General features: G+C 44.0%; 2 protein-coding genes across 5 annotated transcripts in view; one reads left to right on the top strand and one right to left on the bottom strand.

Moving 5' to 3' along the window:
* Positions 1–8,812: 8,812 nt before the first annotated feature.
* Positions 8,813–10,726, top strand: LOC137805443 (tripartite motif-containing protein 16-like). The gene has a single exon (XM_068605383.1). It carries the CDS (start codon positions 8,828–8,830, stop codon positions 10,505–10,507), a length of 1,680 nt encoding a protein of 559 aa, XP_068461484.1. The 5' UTR covers positions 8,813–8,827; the 3' UTR covers positions 10,508–10,726.
* Positions 10,727–12,571: 1,845 nt separating this feature from the next.
* The window catches only part of LOC137805410 (contactin-associated protein-like 4), a 76,033-nt gene continuing 65,465 nt past the window's right edge, over positions 12,572–23,139 (bottom strand). For 2 of the 4 annotated variants that reach the window (XM_068605323.1, XM_068605331.1), the window contains exons 20-24: positions 21,590–21,723; positions 19,521–19,608; positions 18,011–18,229; positions 16,838–16,909; positions 12,572–14,981 (exon numbers count right to left, since the gene is read on the bottom strand). In XM_068605323.1, coding sequence (XP_068461424.1) covers positions 14,782–14,981; positions 16,838–16,909; positions 18,011–18,229; positions 19,521–19,608; positions 21,590–21,723 — 713 coding nt within the window. In that variant the 3' untranslated portion in view covers positions 12,572–14,781. The remainder of the gene's footprint in view (positions 14,982–16,837; positions 16,910–18,010; positions 18,230–19,520; positions 19,609–21,589; positions 21,724–23,139) is intronic. The other 2 variants (XM_068605349.1, XM_068605341.1) reach the window with 2 other exon arrangements.

Below are 23,139 nucleotides of genomic sequence, written 5' to 3'. Positions count from 1 at the left end.
CGGGTTCATTTGCACTCGCAGCAAAGACCCAATCTCCCTGTTTCCTTTGCAGCCGGCAGTAAACACGGCGCTCTGGAGATTTGGGAAGTGGTGATTAGAGTCTCTTCTGAAATTGAATGCTGGTTTCAAAAGTCAAGACATGAAGTAGAGACACACACTATGCAAGTGTCAAGAGTGGACAATGTCATCTTTCAATATTTGTGTCAAAAACCCTTTAAAAGACACAATTTAACAGCATTTTTTACTTTGATGATTACTTAGATAGATGGATAGATAGATAGATAGATAGATAGACAGATAGATAGATGGACGTATACTTCATTTATCCCCAAGTAGCAGCAACTTGCATACAAGACAGAAAAGTCATAACATTTTTAAAAAAATAGTTAAATTATACGATAAAGAAAGTGCAGAAATGCAAAGTAAGTGTATCTGAAGTGAATATAAGTGTGAACAATGACTAACGAGACAACAAAAGCGGTGCAGCTGTTGAGTCAATTGACGGAGGATCTGGCAAGAAGTGACTTATTGTTTCCACGAAGCATAATTACTACCATTATTTCCCTTTTGAATAACTGGAAACTTTTGGACAGAAAAGAGTTTTTTATTAATATTTCTTTCTAGACATAGAAAAGTAATTAACACAGCGCTACCAGTTAATCGAGCCTGAACATGGAGAGAGCATTTGGGGGCACTCGGGTACGGCGATGCGACGCGTCGACTGATGGATGAAGATACGTTTTGTTGACTCACAGACAGTGGATGAAAGATTACCCATGAGCCTCTGGGGTCAGTCGCCGAGTCGACGCGGTAACAAGCCGCGAGCCGGTGCGGCCTTCTAGGAAACGAGGCGGCCCGCGACGAGACCGCGGGCCGAATGACAAACACCGAGCGCCCAGACTCCTCGTGATTAATGGCCGCCGGTGGTTACACAGCGGCGAAGAAAATACATAGAAGTAAATCACATCGCAGGAGGAGGAAAGTAGCAGGTGTTGGAACAGAAAGATAACAGGCACTATAGAGGAACAATATAAAAAAGGTGCCGTAGAAGCATTTGTTGATCGGTGCGTTCGTGGTATCGAGCTGTAACGAGCGGGTCTGGGACTCGGAGAAGTGACCCAACACAGAGAGAGGAGATGTGAAGCTCCTGGGAAATCAACATAATGAAACCTTCTCACCTGAGAAACACTGAGCGGCGGCGAGCCCGCGGAGCGATGGCCTTTCATCTGGTTGACTGCAGAGAGCGGACTAACAGGGAGGCTGCAGGGGGAGGCGGGTTCAAGTGGCCTGGAAACACTGAACCGCTCCGTGGCTTCACCTCCGGCTGCAAGCAGGAGTTTAAAATATACTTACATTATGAATAAGATATTTCAAATATACTATCAAAGAAGTGTACTTTCTGCAAATATATATAAAAAAGTATACGAAAGTCATGCTTTCACCTCAAATATATTTTTATGGATAGTTCAAAATGTGTACTCTAAATTAGCATTGACATTTTTTATTATTTAAAGCACATTTGATGAATACAGATTTTATATATAACACGGTTTTTAAATGTTTTAAGTAATATTTGAGCACTTTCTGAAAATATATGAAAAAGTATACAAATACATTCACCTGTTTTTTAAATTACACTTTTAAAAAAAAGTACTGTCGTGTACTTTCCAAAAATATATTTAAAAAATATATACTTTTTATATTTAAAATATACTCAAATTTTCAATATTATATTTCAAATTTAGATTTAAAAAAAAAAATATTAAGTGTATTTTCTGAAAATATGTAAAAAGTATACTAAAGTCATGCTTTTACATTACACGTTTAACACACTTTTACAAAATTTGTACTGTAGTATACCTAACAAAAATATATTAAAAATATATATACTTTTTGTATTTAAAATATACTTACATTTTCTATGGTATATTTGAAATATACTATCAAAGAAGTGTACTTTATGAAAATATATATATTTTAAATTACACTTTTGACAGTTTAAAAAGACTGCAAACAGACTTTCTGTGTCTGAAACACTGAGAGTCAAAACATCCTCTGAATCTCTAACGCTCAACAAGGCAGGTCGGTGGGAGCAACACGGTGCCACCGATGACTGCACACTTTACCTGGAAGGCAGCCAGGCGAAACCAAAAGGGACTCCGGCAGGTGTGCGAGGCTCTCAAAGCACAAGCACGAGGTCGTACAGGCAGGTGGGGCAAAACGAAGAGAAGGCACAGCGTATAGAAAATAATCTGGCTGATAAGTTTGGGGAGTTTATGCCGAAGCTGACGGCAAACGAGGAGACGGTGCAGGTCGCTCGTCTGTTTCAGATGTGTGCCGGATCATCGGGACGCCGGCCTTCATTTGGCCCTCAACAGCTGCCGGTGTTCGCCTAATGGGCCGTCTTTTTGGCGCTCATGCAAATCTCCCGCGATAAATAAAAACGAAAAATGGAAAAACAGCTTCTTCGAAAGTCACCGCGCTGCAAGGATTTGCTGGATTCCTGCGACTCTCCTGTACTTTCTAGAAACCCCAAAATATTCCTCCTTTTTTCTCAGCGGTAATTTCTCTGTTGCTATCCAACCGTTTTCAGAGCGGTTGAAACCCTCCTCCACCAACCGAGGCGCGCTGAGCCGTGCCAACTCTTATCAACACCCCCGAGACTGCAGCCGAAAACAACAGTCAAAGCGCGGCGAGGCCTGTTGAACACGGAGGAGCGGCGTGTAGCTCCTTTATTGCGTCCGTGGGTATTCGGCTGAACCGTGATTGAACATGAAAAGCCGGTTGTTGTTTTCCTTCCTCCCCAGGTGAGTCCCCGGAGATTCCCGCTCCGCACCTTCGCAACAAAACAATCCCAGACAAGACGGTCGTACAGTCGAGAGCAAAAGAGCGGCATAAACAAGAATCAAATGGATTCTGAGGCAGAACAAGGCGGGATTATGAATCATTTAGATATGAACAAAAAGGCGGCGTGAAGGAGAATCTCCCGGGATGGGGACCCTAACGGCCGCTTAAGTGGGAATTAAATGGGATTTACCGACAATCTCACGCTTTGATCGAGGCTCAGAGGGAATCGGTGACGTCGTTTGAATCACTGCTCAAGACTTTGTTTTAAAGATGGCGTCGGCAGCGCGAGAGAATGGAGGAAAACGTTTTTTTTCTCCTAATATTTAACTTGACGGTCAGGCTGCTTGTGATGTGGCATCCCAGCCGTGTCACCAGGAAGACACATTCCTTACGACGGACAACGCCATACGGGGCCGAGGTTCATCGCTCCCACTTCAGAGGACTCTGAGGACATTTTTCATCCGGACCTCTGTGATGTTTCAGTGTGAGGTGGGCGCCCCGAGAAGAAGAAAAAAAACCCGCTGATTTACTGAAATCCGTCTGCGTCTCATGCAGTTCAAAGTCCTGTAAACGAATAATCCATCACTCTGACCTCGGGGGCGTAAACAGCCTCGCTGATGCGTTGCGGGAGTTTTCCCGGAGTGAGTAATGGCACCGAGCGCACGCCGGACGACCTTTTAAACGCGCGGTCCGACCCGATGTCGATGTGGACGATTGGAAAATATGGATCCGGGACAGGTCGTGAATACGGATGTGATCGGAGCTCCGATTACATTTTGAAGAGCCGAAGGGAAGGCGAAAGCTGCGACTGCACAGACGCGGTGTCAAAGGTCGGCGTGAATGCAATCACGGTGACAGGTGTGAGCGGTGTGGGGGCGGCGATGTGGAGGGGTTTGGATCCCCGACGCCGAGACGAAGGGTTTCAAGTTGTCGCCCAGATACTTTCATTCATATTTACTGAGCGTGGGGGATGAATCACTCTGGCTGTACCTCCACCAGCGCATGATGCATACGGATGTAATTACATACTGCGAAATAATAAACACATGCAGCGTAGGTGGTGATTACAACAAAGCAAGATGATTAACTAGTTGTGTGAATTGTTTATGCTTTCTAAATATTATTTTTCTGACTCACAAGAAAGAAAAATACTTCCATATCTCTTGACAACAGTAAATAAACAATCGGAGGAGCAAACATTTCTATTTGTTTGTCTGTTTTGCCACGCCCATTTTGTCTGTTTTGCCACGCCCATTTTGTCTGTTTGGCCGCGTCCATTTTGTCTGTTTGGCCACAGCCATTTTTTTTTTTTTTGCTGCGCCCATTTTGCCCATTTGTCTGTCACCGTTTTGCCTTCGTTTGCTTCTGTTTTGCGCGATTTGTCCGTGATGACTTTGTTCTGCATGTTTTGTCTTTTAGTTTGTTTGTCGTTGATTATTTTTGAGGCGAACCGAACCGTGACAATGCACGCCATGTGCATGTGTGTGCAGACTCAAGCTGCACACTGAAAGATAACAAAGGGAAGAGAAAAGGGCGGCAAGATTACGACAGGTGATCTCAGCTCTCCTCTGGCCGCGGCGTTCAATCACAGCTGCTTTCTTTTCCTCTCCAAAGCTTCAATTTGTCACTCTGTATGTGGAGAGAATTCCTCACAAACGTCCACATGGCTCCCGAATTTCAATCGGGCGGTTACGGTGGAGGTCACAAGGGTCGGGTGCTTCTTATCGCCGCGGCCAAACTGTGATATTAGTGTCACCGTCTGTCCCGCTGCAGCGTGAAACACGCTCTATATTTCACTGCGAGTCAAGTCGATATCATTCGCGTTGCCTTTAATCAAAGTCTCACAGGGCTCCGGCGACGCCTACGCGATGAACGAATAATTGAAAGCAAGGATATAGCGGAAAACCAAAACTCTGCCCTGTGGGGAAAATAAACTTCAGCTGTCAGCTGAGCTCGCGTGTGAACACACAAATGAATACAGAAAAGCACATCTTAGGTTAAATAAATCTTTATGGATAATACATTATTCATGTTCCTTTATAGTCAACGTTTAACCGGCTTCAAATTAAGGCCGCTAACCGTTTCCCTTGCCTGGTCTTTGGGAGAATACGCTGCTCTTTTACCGCCTCTGAAGACACGAATGATTCATGCAACAACTCCTTTACTCTTGAATCACAACAGAAAACACACAAACATGTTTACGTCAGAGATTTGCAGTCATGTTTACCGAGTTTATTCCCTTTGTGGGCTTAATAACACTGTTTTCGGAGCGTATTCATCAGGTAGCCCGGTAGTGCCGTCTATCCGCAGCCTGCCAGGCACACTGTCAAAGCATCTTCGTGCCTCCGCCTGTCACCTGGATTACAGGTAAACCCAAACTAAACTGAACAATACCCATCGCTGCTGCTGTGACGTGACAAAACCGTTCTAATCTCATGAAATTGGTGTCAAAACAAATAGAAATAAGCTGAAGAGAGGCGAAATGACAACATCAACAACGGCAAAGTGGAAGATGGAGACAAGGGAGAAAGAAAGAGACAGTAACTGGAGAGGGAGATGAGATGGAGGCCCCCCCCCCCCCCCCCCGAGCAGATAAAAGCTTCACCGATAACAACAAATAGGTGGCTTCTGCAAAATGTCAGCCTGGAGGTGTGTGCGTGTAATGAAGGAGGTGTGCCACCGGGTAAATGAGAGACTTTAGCTGCAGAAAAAAAGCCTCGTGATAGCGACTGTAATGAGGCGGCTCAGGTGAGGAAAATGGAGGCTTCCTGCTGGGATAATTACACATGATTGAAAACAAGGGGCCACTTTCATAACCGACTTAAAAAGCCGGAGTCGGCGCGTATCGCCTCGGGGGCACGAGTCATTTATGGCAAACATGAGGAAATTGGCAATCGGGCAGCTGGAGGCGTCGTCTCCGGATCGCATTACATCATCACAGAGCGGAGGGTTTTAAACGAGCCGAGGAGGCAAACGAGGAAGTGGTGCCTCTCGTGAGAAGGAGGCCATTTTGAATTGATTTAAAGACAACACTACATGTTTTTTGTGTGTTTCCACATCTCGGGCTAAAGGTGCAGTTATTGAATCTGTCGGGCTGCATCATGAGGAACAGCAAACACAGAACAATGCACCGTCATAATGAAATATGCTTATTTTATGTTAATGTGGTGATAAAGTTTAGAAAACCTGTTTGTAAGATTGAGATAAACTAATGCAAAAAAATAAAGAATATGTATGTTTGATTTAATCAGATCAGTGCATCCATTTTGAGTTTTTTTTACTTTTATTTATATTTCTTCATATTTTTTCTTTTACTTTGTTTGCTTTAATTTCCTGTTTTTTTCCCCTCACTATTGTAAATTGATCAACACATACACAAAACAAATGTAATACTTTGTGTACATACTCACCAATGAAGTAAATATAAATATGTAATAAATGGGGAAAAAAAGATCAGTACATGAGGCTCAAGGTCCAGACAGCACAAAACATTAAATACATTAAAACACATACAAAAGCAACCAGTGCATGCATATATATATATATATATATATATATATATATATATATATATATATATATATATGAACTTTATGTTTGATAAAACCAAGATTAATTTATTTTCAGAGTCATTAACCTCACAAATATATGTATTCATAAGCTTTCTTAAAACAGGTTGGAAAGTATTAACTTCTGCACTCCACCATCTCATGGCGTCTTATAAGCTACGTGAAGTCCCTGCAGGCTTGGTGCATTCTTTCTTTTATTGATGCTATTTTTGGATAATAATACAGTAAACGCGACGGCCGTGTCCGTGATGAAGCTGTCGGCTGTCGAACGGCATGTCGGGAACCGGCTCTCTTCAAACGTCTGAAGACAGGATGGTTTGTCGCGCCTGCTCGTTATTTTCTCGCCACGCGGATCTAATCTCTCCTGTTTGGCAGCACCAGATGCGATTTTTATTATTATTATTATTATTATTATTGACAAGTTCCTCGCGCGTGTTACCCACAATCCAACAGTCGTCAGCCAAGCGCTTTGTCAGAAAGTGTCTGAATTCTGAGTCGTAATGATTTCTCCGCACGCGGCCACGTCGATGGCCGCCGCCCGTCTCTGATTGACTGATTGACGGGGAAGACAGATCGAAGGAAGGCGGACGGAAGAATCAGGAGAAGGCGACGTACGGAGAGGGAAGGTGTAGGAGCGGCAATTAAGAGTAGGAGACGGAGAGTTTCCACTAGAAAGTTGCCGGCTCCGCGGACGATATTTATCAGATTGCTCGACGCTCTCGCTGCTTTCGTTTTGGTTTTTTTTAAGAGCACCTTGACTCTTCCCCCACCTCGCCTCCTTACCAGGAGATAACGGCGGCTCTAATCTCTAATGGGAAAAATAACCCGGAGAAACAGAGCTAATCTGTGACAGAGCAATAAACGCCGAGCGGGAGGACAACATTTTAAACATGGCTGCCAGCAGACGAAGTCGACCTTTTTTAAGGGATTATCCTCACACTCCGTCTCCTCCTCCCTCTCTCTCTCTGGAAACATTTTCTCTATCTTCCTCCACACAGAGGAGTCGGCGTTGGTCCTGATGCGTATCAGCCATTTATCCGATAACCAATAGGTTCTCTCAAAACTGTTTCCAGCCTCACCTTTGCACGCTCCTATCTGGCCGGATGGAGAGGCGTGAGGAAGAGGAAGAGGCCGAATACAGACGACCTCGACTATGAATTACAAACCCTCTCGTGAGCAGGTACACACTTACACCTGGGAGGACAGGAGTTTGTGCCCTGTTGATAGCAGATGTCTGTATTGTTTACAGGTAAACGAGATATACATTTTCTAATACACATTTTTTTAAAGGGGCGTCCCTGAAAAAGGGTTGAGAACCTCTGAACTACACGATCAGACTTCTCTTTGCGAGAGGAGTCGCCTCCCGCTGGCTGCCAGCATGACAGCGATGGAGATGTTCTCACGCTGAAGGTGTAGATGCAGTTGAAACTGAGCCACTTGACGACGTGATTGATTTATAAAATGACTAATTGGGCCTTTAAGATTAGTCGTCTCCTCTAATATTGTCAGGAGGAAAAGGAACAAAAAAACAGTTTTTAGAGCGTTAATTAATCGTAATGAGCCGCTGATTCGCGGCGGCGTCAAAAAAAAAAATCGTGTCGATCGTTTCTATTAACAAGCCCACAGACGAATGAGAGGAAGACGTTCATTAGATCTGGAGATGGAAGCGAAGGAGACGAGGACTGACTTTGTGAGAGACTGTCGGTGGAAAGTTTTTATCAAGTTTATTCCTAAAGCTGATAAAGTAAGCATTGGCGGTGATTTTAATATTCGTGTGGAGGTCCATAATGACAACCTTAGTACTCTATTTGTCTTATTATTAGATTAGATCTGCTTCTGTGAGAGTGAACATAAAACCACTCACTGCTTTAAACCACACCCTCGTCCTTGTTCTGCCATATGACGTTTAAATACATTTGATAGTCTTTCCACAGAACCCTCTTTTATCGGACCATCATCTAATCACGTCTAATAAGGCAAAGGTTTCTCCATCACATGTCCATCTGATAGAGTTGTAGCTGAATTTAAAGAAGTGATTCCTTCTGCATTTAATTCAATATCATGTCTCAATAAAACAGAGTGAACTGTAACTTTAGATTCATCGAGTCGAAATTAGAAATTAACGTCTTTAAACATGGAGCAGGTTTTAACCGAGTCTGCGTCTGTGAATGAGGGAACAAAGTTCCCGTTGGCAGCGCTGCTCCTCTTCCTGGAATGAAGCACAGCTTGATAAGCTCCTCCCTCTTCCTCCTGCTCTCAAACACAGATAACTGCACTGTCAAGGTTTGTGCTCGTTCCCTCCCCTTCACAGGTCTAAAGGTCTGATGATAAGTACAGATAACAAGTTATAAAATGAGAGAGTCGATGTGTCATTTAGTGTTTCAGTTCAATCACTATAACTGAGAGGTGAAATGGCGCAGAAAGGAGTTCGGCTGGATCGGGAAACCTTCTCTTGTCCCATCTGTCTGGATCTACTGAAGGATCCGGTGACTACTGCCTGTGGACACAGCTACTGCATGAACTGTATTAAAGCCCACTGGGACGAAGAGGATGGTAAGAAACTCTTCAGCTGCCCTCAGTGTAGGAAGACCTTCACACCGAGGCCTGTCCTGCTGAAAAACACCATGTTAGCAGATTTAGTGGAGGAGCTGAAGAAGACTGGACTCCAAGCTGCTGCTGCTGATCACTGCTATGCTGGACCTGAAGATGTGGCCTGTGATGTCTGCACTGGGAGGAGACTGAAGGCCTTCAAGTCCTGTCTGCAGTGTGTGATCTCTTATTGTGAGCAACACCTCCAGCCTCATTATGATGTTCCTCAGTTTAAGAAGCACAAGCTGGTGGACCCGTCCAAGAAGCTCCAGGAGAACATCTGCTCTCGTCATGACGAGGTGATGAAGATGTTCTGCCGTACTGATCAGCAGTGTATCTGTTACCTCTGCTCTGTGGACGAACATAAAGGCCACGACACGGTCTCAGCTGCAGCAGAAAGGACCGAGAGGCAGAGAGAGCTGGAGGGGAGTCGACTCAACATCCAGCAGAGAATCCAGGACAGAGAGAAGGACGTGAAGCTGCTCCATCAGCAGGTGGAGGCCATCAATCTCTCAGCCGATGAAGCGGTGAAGCACAGCGAGAAGACCTTCACCGAGCTGATCCGTCTCCTGGAGAACAGAAGCTCCGATGTGAAGCAGCAGGTCAGATCCCAGCAGAAAAGTGAAGTGAGTCGAGTCAAAGAGCTTCAGGAGAAGCTGGAGCAGGAGATCGCTGAGCTGAAGAGGAAAGACGCTGAGCTGAAGCTGCTCTCACACACAGAGGATCACAACCACTTTCTCCACATCTACCCCTCACTGCCACCACTCGCAGAGTCTACACACTCCACCGGCATCCAGATCCGTCCTCTGAGATGCTTTGAGGACGTGACGGCGGCTGTGTCAGAAGTCAGAGATAAACTACAGGACGTCCTGAGGGACGAGTGGACAAACGTCTCACTGGCAGTGACTGAAGTGAAGGTTTTACTGTCACATTCACAAGCAGAGCCCAAGACCAGAGCTGGACTCTTAAGGTATTCACGTGACATCACTCTGGATCCAAACACAGCACACACACGTCTGTTATTATCTGAGGGGAACAGAAAAGTAACATTAATGGAGGAACATCAGTCTTATTCTAGTCACACAGACAGGTTCACTGGTGTGTGTCGTCAGGTCCTGAGTAGAGAGAGTCTGACTGGACGTTGTTACTGGGAGGTGGAGAGGAGAGGAGGAGTTTCTGTAGCAGTCTCATACAAGAATATCAGCAGAACAGGGAGCTTTAGTGAATGTGTGTTTGGATGGAATGACAAATCTTGGGCGTTATATTGTGACAAAAACAGTTTTACATTCAGGTACAACAATATCAAAACCCCCGTCTCTGGTCCTCCGTCCTCCAGAGTAGGAGTGTACCTGGATCACACAGCAGGTGTTCTGTCCTTCTACAGCGTCTCTGAAACCATGACTCTCCTCCACAGAGTCCAGACCACATTCACTCAGCCGCTCTATGCTGGAGTTTGGATTTATTGTTCTGGAGACTCTGCTGAGTTCTGTAAACTCAAATAGACAGAAGTGATTTCAGGGACATCAGGTTAAATTCTGTGTTTTAATTCTTAAACTCATTTTGTTTCCATCGTTGTTCTTGAGAGCTGATTGTTCTTCACCTGTCAATCAAACATTGTGGGCGGTGCTTTGCCCTCTTGTCATCATTGTTGTGTAGATGTTTGACTTCCTGTAGGTGGCGCTCCTTCCTGTGTGTGTTTAGTCATGGAGGCTCTCACTGCTCATGAGGATCTTTGTTCACCTGAACTCATATTTCTCTGCAGGAAAATGTAAACTTCTCTGAGCTCAAAATGTTTGATGAATATTGTTGTTGTTGTGTCTCTTCCTCTGCATGGGTCTCAAAGAAATCACCTTCTTTTATGAAATATATTTTGTTCTCACTACTTTTTGTGAAGATAGTTTTAAGTTAATTTACATTTATTTTACATGATAAATTAAATGTTGTTTTTTCTCTTAATTAACATACAAATGATGTACTATGTTGTATTATAAAATAAAGTCTCATAATCAAAGAAGAAATCATGAATTATTATTTTACATAACTGAGATTGTGGTCAAACTTATTTAACAAACTGACTTTACTTTCGTCCGTGAAAAGCACAATAAAAACAATACATTTTACAAACCCTGTTTTCTGAAACATCAAATGGTTAATATACTTATACTAAATTATGATTATCTCCTAAACCACAAAGGCTATTTGAATAATTAAAAAAGGTATATTATACAGAAAACCCTTAGGAACTTTTTGGGTTATGATAGTGCACAAAAAAGGAAATAAATACATATTTTGCAAGACAATAATGATTAAAAGTTGTATTTCCTTTCCTATTCAATACTGTTCTGAACACACATAGGTCTGATGGGCTTCTTTATAGGGGCTATAATTAATAATCAAGAATCAATTAAGCTTTGTTTCATTTGGTGCCATTTAGATCCCTGAAGACATCACACAACATAAAAGTATGATCTCGGAGTTTAATTCAGAAACAAAACATTAGCCGCCGCATCGCCGCTAATGCAACGATATTACATCAGCGAGGCTTTAAAAACTCCTCACGGACTCTGTGACTTCATTTGTTTCGGCTGATCTCGTTTCTCCCTCTAACACACACAGTCGTGAAGAAGCAGATTTGAATCTTTACATTTGAGTCAGCGCGTTAATATCTAAATGATCCCGGAGAGCTAGAGCGGTTAATGCAGAGAGGGTTTAAAAGCTCAGAGTCCCTCTTGCTTTACCAAAGGGAATACAGCGACCGAGGATCTTAACGCATCGTCCTCATTTACATGAACGCATCACATGTTCATTAAAATAACCTGTGAGAGAACGGAGACGTGTAAACAGCCGCCAGTCGGGAGGAATCCATGTTGGATTCTTCTTCAGAAGAGAAAACTCTCCCACCTTCTGCAGAATAAACCGCACCATCATCTGCATCATGTGACACATTCAGAAATACTGGCGCCAGACAGTTGACGTTAGCAGTCGATGTTAGCAAACGATGTTAGCATATGCGCATCAGTCCCGTGGGAGGATTCGTGGCCGCCGTTGGGAGTTTTCCTCTGCGATGATGCTGTGAAGGTGTCAGTCATCTGCTTCACACCTGGTCTCTAGATCACAACCACTTAAGAGGAGATCGTGGGGAATCATGTCGTGCGTCTTGAGCGTTTAAACAGGCGAGCAAGAGGCTAAGTGGCTCCTCGCAGAGAATCCTCTTTGATGTCCTTTCGGCTCCCAGATGCTTCGCAGCTTTACATATTTACCTCATCCGTGATCTGCCGAGTGTTAGCGGCCAAGAAATGTCAGCGCGGCTGACGGATGCGTATCCTCCCACACCGACGCGGGTTAAAGGAACACGTATAAGAGATGTAAATGTATGTAAATTGTGCCTGGTTGTTGAGGGGGAAGTCGTTGCCGCTATTCAACAAAGAAACATAAGAGCTCGGCAGGTTTGAATGCTTTAAAAATAAAAGAGTCCCACGATAATAAGCGGGAATTTCCTGCGTGAGACACGTCCAGCTTTCTGTCCTTCTGACATGCAAATCTAGGAACAAATTGGTTCACAAGCATTTGGATTGTATCCCGTTAACATTTATTCTTCTGGTGAATCATCTGTAAAGGAGAAACAAAAAAACTCCACCAGGACAAAACATGATCTTATTTTGGCGGGGGAAAAAAAATCCTGTTTTTGTCAAACAGGAATTTAGTTGATAACAAAATCTGGATATTTTTTCGACGGCATGTCACTCACACTCACAACACCACTGTTCAACAACACTACAGTTACACTGAACACACCAGTGCGTTGTCAGAGAGTAAGCACAAAGAAACACACTCCTTAAAGGAAAAGCCTGATGTTATTCTGGGTTTTTTGTACCTTGTTGTCAATAAACCTCATAAAAAGACCAAATGTAACAACTACTTAACATGTTAATGTTAAAATTATAACGACATATCATCAGTTTATCAAACTCATGTTCATGCTAATGAATGTCACACAGCGGCGGTGTGGCTGCGCTTTTTTTTTTTTGGACTCCAGGAAAAAGAGGAATATGTATTAATATATCAAGCATTGACCATGCTTGTTATTCGAGACAGTTTTAGTCTTTTCTTTGAATTTATTGACAAAAAGGAGATTCCAGCATATCACCAGCCTCTATGTGTGATCTTAAAACGTAAAAAATCATCGTGATATTAATTCATCCGAGTCAAAATCACCACAGGTCGTGGATTCATTCCCACGAGAGAAGGAAATCCGCAAGAATTCTTCATATCGAGTTTAGCCGACTGGCGAGCTAATAGCTACCACCTAGCATTAGCTCGCCAGTCACAATAACCCACTAAATAGCCCACGTGAGTAGTTTGCACATCGCATGTAAAACCTTAGTGCTGTTCTTTTTCCCTGCCTGAAAATGGTTCGACAAAAAAAAAAAACCCTAAAAAGTTGTCGTGTCCGCAGCGACGCGACGCTGAGGCTGAAGGTCAAACGCTCTTCCTCGCTCGTTTGCACACATCACCGCGGACCAACGTGACTCGCCGCTAATGTTCCACCCGGTTCTCAGCGGATGCCGTCGCAAAAAAAAAAAGGAAACTCAATGTTCCTCTCTGGGACTTCATAAACAATTTATTTTGTCAGCGTCCTTCCAGCTGCGCTCAGTCCTCACAAGTTGATCTGGCTGTCAAGGTCACCCGTTGGGTTCCTCTCCACAAGCAACGTGCGGCTTCGGCTTGTTTTTGTGACTCGGTGGCGGGGGGGGAGGGAGAAAAACAAAAAGAAAAAACACACAATGGAAAGAGACGAATAACGCACTTTGAAGTTTGTGCAACTTTTGTCATTAAAATCCCATCTGCGCTTTGGATTCTCTGGTGTGTGTGTTTGAGAAACAGATGCTGTCGACGCTCTTGCTGCCTCCATCCTCCCTCGATCTGCAGCGGCTCTTTACGCATGAGTTGAATCAACACAGGCAGGAGGAGGGAGAAGGAGGAGAGAGGAGGAGGAGGAGGAGGATGAGGAGTGCTTCATTTCCAAGTGTTGATATCAGCCTCACTCTGATCGTCTCTTTGCTTCCCAATCGAGTCACAATCCACCTGTCAGACCGAAGCGGATTAGCGTTTCAAAAGGACATTAACTGTCTCTGCGTGCGGTGCGGCAGGTGACAGACAGCCGCGGCGTTGTGTAGAGCCGGGCGCCGCTGTCGGCGTTAAAAGCTTTACTCTTCAGAGGCGTTTAGAGGAAGCTCCCAGCAGGCTGCAGACGACAAGGGAGGAGGACACTTTTAGCAGAGAGAGGAAAAAAAACTGAACAGGCGCGCAAACTATAGGAAACTGGAAGCGTTCAGTGCTCACGGGTGCATTTTCTGTTCTCTTTCTTTAATGTTCTTTTCATGAACACGAGAGAAACAAGCAAGAGAGAAAGAGAAGGGGTCAGAAATGAAGTGGAAAATGAATCCCGACTGTACAAAAAGTCTCTCGGCCAAGTAGCTGCCAGACCAAACACACACATTATATATATATGTATATATATATATATATTAAGGAGTATTTGCAACCTTTCCATATGACATCGTGGCATTAATTTGCTGCAGACTTCACTTCCACATTTATATTTTTGAATATTTAAAAAGGATATCGACGCCTTCCAAGTCCAGCACTGTTTGTATCAATATATACAATATGTACAGTTTGTGTACAGTGAGAAAAAACTGTGTATTGTTCCTTTTTTTTTTTTGCTTTCTCGCTTCCTGTTGAAGTCTCTGAGTCTGCTCGTGGGGTCCCGCGGTCAGATGAAATACTCCTTTGTGTGTTCGGTGGAGGCGCTTTGGGAGTCCGTCTGGTGGTTGAAAGGGAACTCTGGGCCGTCGTCCTGCTTGACCCCCGCCTTCACTTCCTGGTTTCTGTACGTCTCTTTCCGGCGGTACAGGAATCTGCCGGTTATCGCCAGACCGGTCGCGACCACAAAGATCACCACCGCTATGACGCCTGCAAGGCAGAGGGACATTCGCTCTGACATATTCTGCCATGTTTGGAAAGTATATTTGCTTCACATCTTACCGGGAGCGAGACAAGAGCGACGGCTACGTGGCAGGTCGGGTATCTCCTGCGACGTGTTTAGCTTATCTTAAATTAGCACCTACTCTGGAGGCACGAGGGATTAGCGAGGCCAAAGTCCATAAAAAAACTTTCCAATGACGTATACAATCTGTGATCTTAGACTGTGAACTCTTCTTATTGGGCAGCAAGCAGGTGCAACCAGGAAGTCATTGTGCTAAGCTAAAGGCTAAACAGTAGCAATCCATCTCCTAAATGTACGGCCATCACATCCATGTAAAGGGATCCTTTAGGTCATAAATATATCTCATTCATGAGGGGAAGGTACAAGTTTGCCAGGTGAGACAACAAACAAGCAAAAAGTAAAAAATAAAAGTGTTTGTTGTTGTTATATTCATGTTTTCTTCTGTTATCGTGCATTACTTGTTTACACAAATTAATATTCATCTGGGGGAAAAACATTTAGATGTAGTAGTGCAGTGTTTAAGAAAGTTTTTTTTTAAATCCTCCTAAACAAAAACACAAGGATTCTTATTTTCAGGTGAGGAAAACATAATTATGAATATAACATATACAATATAGTATGTTCACAGAACTAATACTTCACTAATGACTACTAACTACCTGAATTAATCATGAACTGCAGAATTAAAACCCGTTCATAAAGTGCATATCTAAATCATTATGTGTATAAATAAATGAATGAATAAATGACAATTAAATTAAAAAAAATATATCATTTACAAACACTTCATAAATGATCTTATTAATCATATTTAATTCCTTAATGCTTAATTTACAAATGGTGAACTCGTCATTTTATTAAGTATGAATCATGAAACGCAAATTGGTCAAGCTTATTAATAAAGAATTAAACATGTATAACTGTGTTTATGAATTGCATACTAAAGAGTTACTAATGAGTGTTCATGTTGGAACGATGCTTTATAAATGATGAATTAAGTGTTTACTCATGCTTAAATAACACTCAATAGTGTGTGTTTCTGCTATTAAATCCTCCAAACAGACATTTTGAATGCAGGACTTTTACTTGTAATGTAGTACTTCTACACTGTGGTATTTCTACTTATAGATTTATTAATTCAAATACTTCAGCGTCCATATTGTAACCCCTCTGGGGCTTTTTGATGCGCTCATGTCTCTGACTGGCTGCTTTCAGGGGGGAATGAGTGCATCACGGTGGACTTTTGGTCACGTGACTCTTTGTGAAGCTGCCGTCATTATTTCTGCCCGTCTCCCTCGGGGACGCCAGCTTTTTTTTATTTTGCCCCGTGGTCAGGTTTTGTCCTACTAATCCCAAAAAAACTTGCACAGTGAAACATAATTTTGAGTATTCAGACTCAGCCCAACTCTTTTCTGTTCATTTCATTATCCGGAGAGAAAAGTTTCATTTAATTGCAATTTTCTTAAAATACAGACAAAATCAATTTCGCACTATATTGCTTCAGTTTGCATTTGGAAGATAACGCCGCGGAGGTTTAATTACTTCCGCTGTTCTTTGTGCAACGAGACACACAGTCACACACATTTAATGGACACTTTTAAATAACTTCTGACTCTCTTACTCTTTCATATCTACAAGCTTATCAATCGCCACTTTTAACCAGGTAGAAAAATGATCAAAAAACATTTAACTTTTGATGCATTTTCTTTTGCCCGTCACGTCTTTCAAAGAGAATATTTCTCATGGATGAAATATTGAGTGTAATCTCTGACTCGGATAGTTGAAAGAAGATTAAAAAAAAAGGTGAAACGGGTTCCAGTACCTCCAATCAGCGCCGAGTCCGTCCTGATGGCGTTGACTAAAGGTTGACCTGAACCCACTGAACCAGACTGGTCTACAAAGGAAAGATGGAAGAGAGAGAGAGAGAGAGAGAGAGGAAAGAGGGGGCAGACGAGGAGACGTTAAGAATAACGAGGAAAGACAGAGACAAAGAGAGACGTTCAGAGACGACATCATCAGAGGGAGTTCCCGGCAGCAGCTCTCCAGAGGACGGGAGGAAAACGAGACGCTGGAAACTCCCCACTGCGGTCCAAATTAACGATCTCATCAAAGCGCATTGTGGTGACGCTCCTCAACGAGGTGCACGCGCCTAATGAGCCCATTAACCCAGTTTGAAACAGCAGCTCCCTCCAAGAACAGACACGCAGAAACAAAAGGAAACGAAAGCAGCACAGTCACAGATTTCTATGCGCGCATCATCGTCAGAAGCAAATTTTATGTTATTTTTCTCAGACTTTTAGCTGGTTTACTATTAGACGTTTACCACAATATGATGTGAAGGAAAAGCTCAGCAGCTATTGGGCGATGGAGGGAAGAAGAGAGAAGAGCAGAGAGAATGAAAATGAAAAGACGAGAGAAAAAGCATATGGTTGCGCAAAAGCACATTTTACACCGTTTTAAGGTGAACATCCTGTGTTTGTTTGACCCATCCGTCGCCTCTTTTTCTCCTCCCCATGCAGATTTTGTCACCTCTATGCTGCGTTCACACTAAAAGAGTTGCAAATGTTCAACCTTTTTAACTTCTAAAACCCCAAAAACCTAATAAAAAACAAAATCAATAGTACCGTAAAAGTCGGATTACAAGCCGTTCTTACTTTTCGGTGGATGTCCCCGCTGTAGCAAGCTAGCGCTGCAGCTAGCTCCCCGCTGTAGCAAGCTAGCGCTGCTGTTAGCTCCCCACTAGCTGCTGCTGCTACTGCCCGCGACCCTGCGACGAGCTGGAGCTGGTACCGCTACCTTAGGTGGTTGTCTGAAAAGCTAGCGACGAGCTAGTGGAGAGTTAGCGGCGAGCTTACAGCAACGCTAGCTGGCTACAGCACGGGAGCTAGCGGAGACACCCGCCAAAAGGTAGTAGCGGCTTGTAACCCGACTTCTTTACGGAACATTCAATGTGTGTCCAGTGAAAGTGAACCTGACTCCTCCCCCCTGGCTTTACCTGACAGGTGGCGCGTGTTCTCCGCCGCGTAGGGATCGGCCGAAGCCGAGGAGCCGCAGTTGGACCGGACCAGAGGTCCCGAGATGACCACGGGGCTGGTGTGCGGGTGGAGCAGCGCGGCTTTCAGAGGGCTGATGGAGTTGAAGCGGACCACCGAGAGACAACCGGTGAAACCCAGAGACGCCAAGCGGGACAGGTCCGGGTCCACGTCGTCGGACCCTGGAGGCAGAAGAGTGAGAAACCTGAAGCAATAACAAGAAGCAAATGGCTCCCGAGACACAATTTAATCATCCTCAAATTGGATACTATGACCCTTTTTCTTAAATGTCGATTTTGACAGAAAACTTTCAAGGAATAGTTTTGTCCTTTTGGGAAAGAAGCGTATTCGCTTCATTGCCGAGCGGTAGATGAGATGTGTGCTATTTGTGTAGCTTAGCACAAAGACATCAGCTCATCTGAAACATGTTCAATTTCATTGTAGACACCCATTTCTACATTCATCCTAAAACCAGGAACATTTTGGTGAAAACAAAAGGAGACGGATGTTTTTTATGTAGTTTATTCGGAGCGAAGGTAAACAACCTGGAACCCCTGAGTTTAAAGAAAGAGCTCGTAAATACGATTTTATTGATCTACACTAGCGATTGAACTTTTAACCTTCAGTTAAGAGGCTCACAAACCCACGACACACACTGACGGGCTCATTGACTCTGCCTCACATTCCCCCGTTATCAGAGCAGCATATTGACTCGAATGATTCACACACACACACACACACACACACATCATACTGTCTATGGTCCAGTTTCCAGTCTGCATCCATCACTCCTGGAGACAGATGTGCACTCTCTCCTCCCCTGTGTTCCCTTTATTGACTTCAATCCCTCCATCCTTCACCTTCACTCCCTCACAGCGCCGTAAACAGCAGCTGCGAGAGCCGGCGTCACCGCAGTAACCGGCAGCATCGGCGTCTGTTCAGGTGACGGAGAGGCGGCACGTCTGTGTGCTGATGAGAGCAGCAGGAAACATGGCCGCCGCCTGTAAGCTCCTCTCAGCAGGAGCGCTGAATCCTTCCGGGTCCATTAGTCAGGCTGACGGATGACGGGGTCGGCGGGAAACGACAGAAAAATCCACTTTCCTGCTGCTGGTCTGACGCTGATCTGCCTCCTCTGGTGTGACAGAGGGGAGGACCGGTCACACGCCGACACGGCGAGGTTAAAACACAGCGAGCCGAGTGACGACATCCTGGAGCTTCACGTCCAGACGAGCGGAAAGATCGTGAAGATTAAGTGTTATTACTCCAGAAGATAGGTATTTGATTTTGGTTATTTCGTAATAGATTTGTGAGGTGCAGTGGTTAGCATAGTCCTTCTCTTTGGGAGTTTGCAGACACGAGTGTTTTAAAAAGACAGAAACCAACGCCCGACACCAGGAAATATTAATATAATTAAGTCCTAATTGTCTCCTATTTAAAAGACATCGTCTCTGTGTTTACTGCCTCCTCACTCACCGAGCACTCTGCCCAACACCAGCGACTTGATGCCGTTGAATTCTCTGTCCGTCGTCAGGTTGAAGTCTTCTCTGGGGCTTTGGTCGATCTGAAAGGGAACAATTGTGTTTGAAAACGTCTCACTTGGACGACTCGTGGCAGTCGATACCTCGCAAACTTAAGCCTGCAGATGGCGGGAAAACGTCCACTAAGAGTTTCGACCTGTTGGGAGCGCCGACGTGCTCCACAGACATTAAGATGTATGTTTTTTCCCAATGTTGTGTTGATCTGTTGTAAATACTTGTTGAGATATCTTTTTCCAGACTAAACTGTTGTCATATGTATTGAGAGTACCGTAAAAGTCGGGTGTCAAGTCGTTGCTACCTTCAGTGGGTGTCCTCCCTGTAGCAAGCTAGCGCTGCTGCAAGCTCCCTGCCTTCGCAAGCTAGCACTGCTGCTAGCGCTGCTGCTAGCTCCCCCTGTAGCAAGCTAGCGCTGCTGCTAGCTCCTTGCTGCTGCTGCCCGCATCGAGCCATTGCTCGTACCTCTACCTTCGGTGGTTGTCGGGGAGCTAGCAGCTGTGCTAGCGCAGAGCTAGCAGCAGCACTAGCTGGTTACAGCGGGGAGCTATCGGGGTCACCTCTACCGAAGGTAGTATTGGCTTGTAACCCGACATTTACGCCATGTTTCCAAACTATATCGTGACTTGGTATGATAGAAACGGTTTCATATTTCACTGGGAGCATCTCCAGACAGCGCATCAGGAGGCCGCTGCACCCATGCGAGGCGAGGTCACCTTGTTTTCCTACCTCTGGGGTGCTGATAATTATACACCCAGGCTGCTGGTTTGAGGAAGTTCACCTCGTACATCACAAGAGGCCGTCGTTAACAAGATAAAGACATTCAGAAGAACCAGATACACGATTACTAAGCCTCATATTTCACACGGAGATCTTTTAATGCGTTGCTTGTCCCCGCTGCCCTGCCGTAGTCGCATTCAGGACATTAAAGTGCAGACAAGAGGGCTTTCTCATAGAGATGAATATCACGGCCCACTGTCGTAGTACACACACACACACACACACACACACACACACACACACACACACAGGGAGTACATGGGCCTGCCTGTGTGTGCATCTGTATGTGTGTCCTTGTTGTCGCCCTTGGGTTCGGTGCCTCATTTGGAAAACATTGAAAAAGGTCAAGCGGCACGGCGGCGGCAGCAGCTGCGTTTTTACAACACCTGCAGCGCAACAAGGGAAACAGACAGCTTCTCTTTTGGTGTCTCTGTTTGGCTTTTATACGCTGCACACACACATTTAATACACAACATAATGTAGCTGGAAGCAGACAACCAATGGACTATTCTACTTTAGTTTACGTCTACTGCTTTTAATTGTACTGTAAGTGTTAAATAATGTATTTGCCAACTAACTATAACGTCTCCTGTGTAGCACCCAGACGTCAACACATTCATAAGATAATCCTTTATTAGTCCCACAGTGGGGGAATTGCAGGATTACAGCAGTAGGAGATTGTAGTAAATAATAGTAAACAGTAATAAAACAGTCAAAATAATCCACACTAGCACTATTAGTATTTAAAAATGTATTTATACTGCACCAGTTAAAGTGGTTAATGTGATCGAAGTGATTGAAGTGTGTTTGTGGTCTATGGGGAGCTCAGTTTGGAGTTTTTATCACTAGAAATTCACAGACTGCACAACAAATGATGGAATTGAGATAAATTATTCCCCAACCATCTTTAAAGAGAGTTTAAGCGTCTTTTTAGCTAATTGTTTCACACGTAGAACACGGTCAATGTGAGGTTGGGTCTCATGCAACATAGTTTTCTTCTGAAATTAGCTCAGACAACCCAAGTTAACGCAACACGGAGCAGCAGACACACACAGTGACACACACAGTGAGCGTGCAGCTGGTGAAGTGGGACAAACTGAAGCAAGAAGAAGAGTAAACATTTGACTCACATTCGTCAGGTGGCTTGAAACGAGCCACTAAAGGGGATTCCCATGCGGCGCTGTGTCTGCTGGTTGTGTGTGTGTGTGTGTGTGTGTGTGTGTGTGTTACCTGCACGGACACGGAGCCGCTCAGCCTCCTGACGGTGACGCTGTGCAGCCGTCCGTCGGCCAGACTCTTCACTCGGCTCCTCAACACTTCAGCTTCTCTGCTGCTGTCCAGCTTGTATCTCACCTCCAGCATGTCTACACACACACACACACACACGTTGTAAATGGCCTTGTCCTGCAATCTAAGAGATAATCCATATATCTGAATATTATAAGGAAGCGATTTCTCTAATAATTCATATTTCTACCTTTTAAGCTCAATAGACCCCCATGAGGGTCGTTTTTCCTTCTGTACCTCTTGTTCTCCGTGTTCAAGTAGTCGTATGAAACTAATGGAGTTCTAATACTACTTTTTTTTAAACTTTGTTGCGAATTATGATTATTTTTTCTCCAAAAAAATACTTTTATACCATATTTTGATCATAACTATGAACATCCAGCATGACAATGGGCAATATTTCCCAAGACAGCCTCCTCCACCGTACGGTTCAGGACCTTAACAATAAGACACATACTATTAAGACACCTTGTTTGGAAAGATTAGGACCTAAAGAATCTCAGAATCTGCTATAAAAAAATGGAAAAATTCTGTTTTTTATGGCAAAACATTGGCCGATTTGGGCATTTGGGCAGAGAAAAAAAGAATAACGTCGGCCATTTTGTGATTTTACTGGTACTAAAAGGGTTTATAAGGACATGGATGGCTTTGTTAGACTCCCACGAGCCTTACGGTTACGTTGATGTGTCTGTTAGTGAAATCCGACGTTGTGAGGGAAACGTTACGGCCGCGTCTCCAGAGCTTACTTAAGTATTTAAACGGTTTGGGGGATGGGGCTTAAAAGGTTCAGAGGATAATGTCTAATTCCATATCTAAGTTAATTACATTTAATTGATTCTCTTAATAATCAGAACATGAAGTGAAGGTTTAACAAAAGAGGATGAAAAGTTAAAGTTGGTCCTTTTTACAGCGCGCGCTATATTAATGTAAATAAAGATAATAAATCAAAGCCTCACTTATAAGAGAAACGCGAATGGGTAATTGGTTATTGCAGGAGGACCTCCAGCGACCCGCTGCTGCCGCTCTGATAACACGTTTGTTCTTGGAAAAAGATGCCTTGGGTTGCGTCGGGGCTGAGGAGGTGTAATTGCAGTCGAGGGTGAAAAGAAATGAGGCCTCTCAAGGAAAATAAGAGAAAGCTCTCAGGGATTTAATTAGACACTTCAGTTTAAGTGCATTTACCTGATGCCGCCGCGGCCTTAATGCCCGGCTGTCCGTCAGCTTCCTCTGAGTCATTAACGGCAGGAAAAAAATTAAATAAATCCATTTGCGGCTAATCTGCCAGCAAAGTGCCAATTTTATTGGACTTCTGGAAGCTGAACGTGTCATTTTAAATTCAAAGTGCCTCCTACTTCTCTTTAAAAGCTCAAAACATCTTTATTTCACACCAAAGTTTAATAAAACACATCGAGCGAGTCTTCTGCCATTTTATTGAAGCAGCACACTGACCTGCCGCCCACCACCAGGCCAACAAACTCTTATTTATTCCCCTC

Source organism: Clinocottus analis, unplaced genomic scaffold, assembly GCF_023055335.1.
Source record: "Clinocottus analis isolate CAN_PGR_092001 unplaced genomic scaffold, fCliAna1.0.p SCAF_11, whole genome shotgun sequence".
NCBI classification, from domain to species: Eukaryota; Metazoa; Chordata; class Actinopteri; order Perciformes; family Cottidae; genus Clinocottus; species Clinocottus analis.
This window is presented reverse-complemented; position numbering and strand designations above follow the sequence as displayed.

Excerpts from the sequence above, each read along its gene's own strand:
- LOC137805443 (XM_068605383.1), top strand. The coding sequence starts at position 8,828 with ATGGCGCAGAAAGGAGTTCGGCTGGATCGGGAAACCTTCTCTTGTCCC.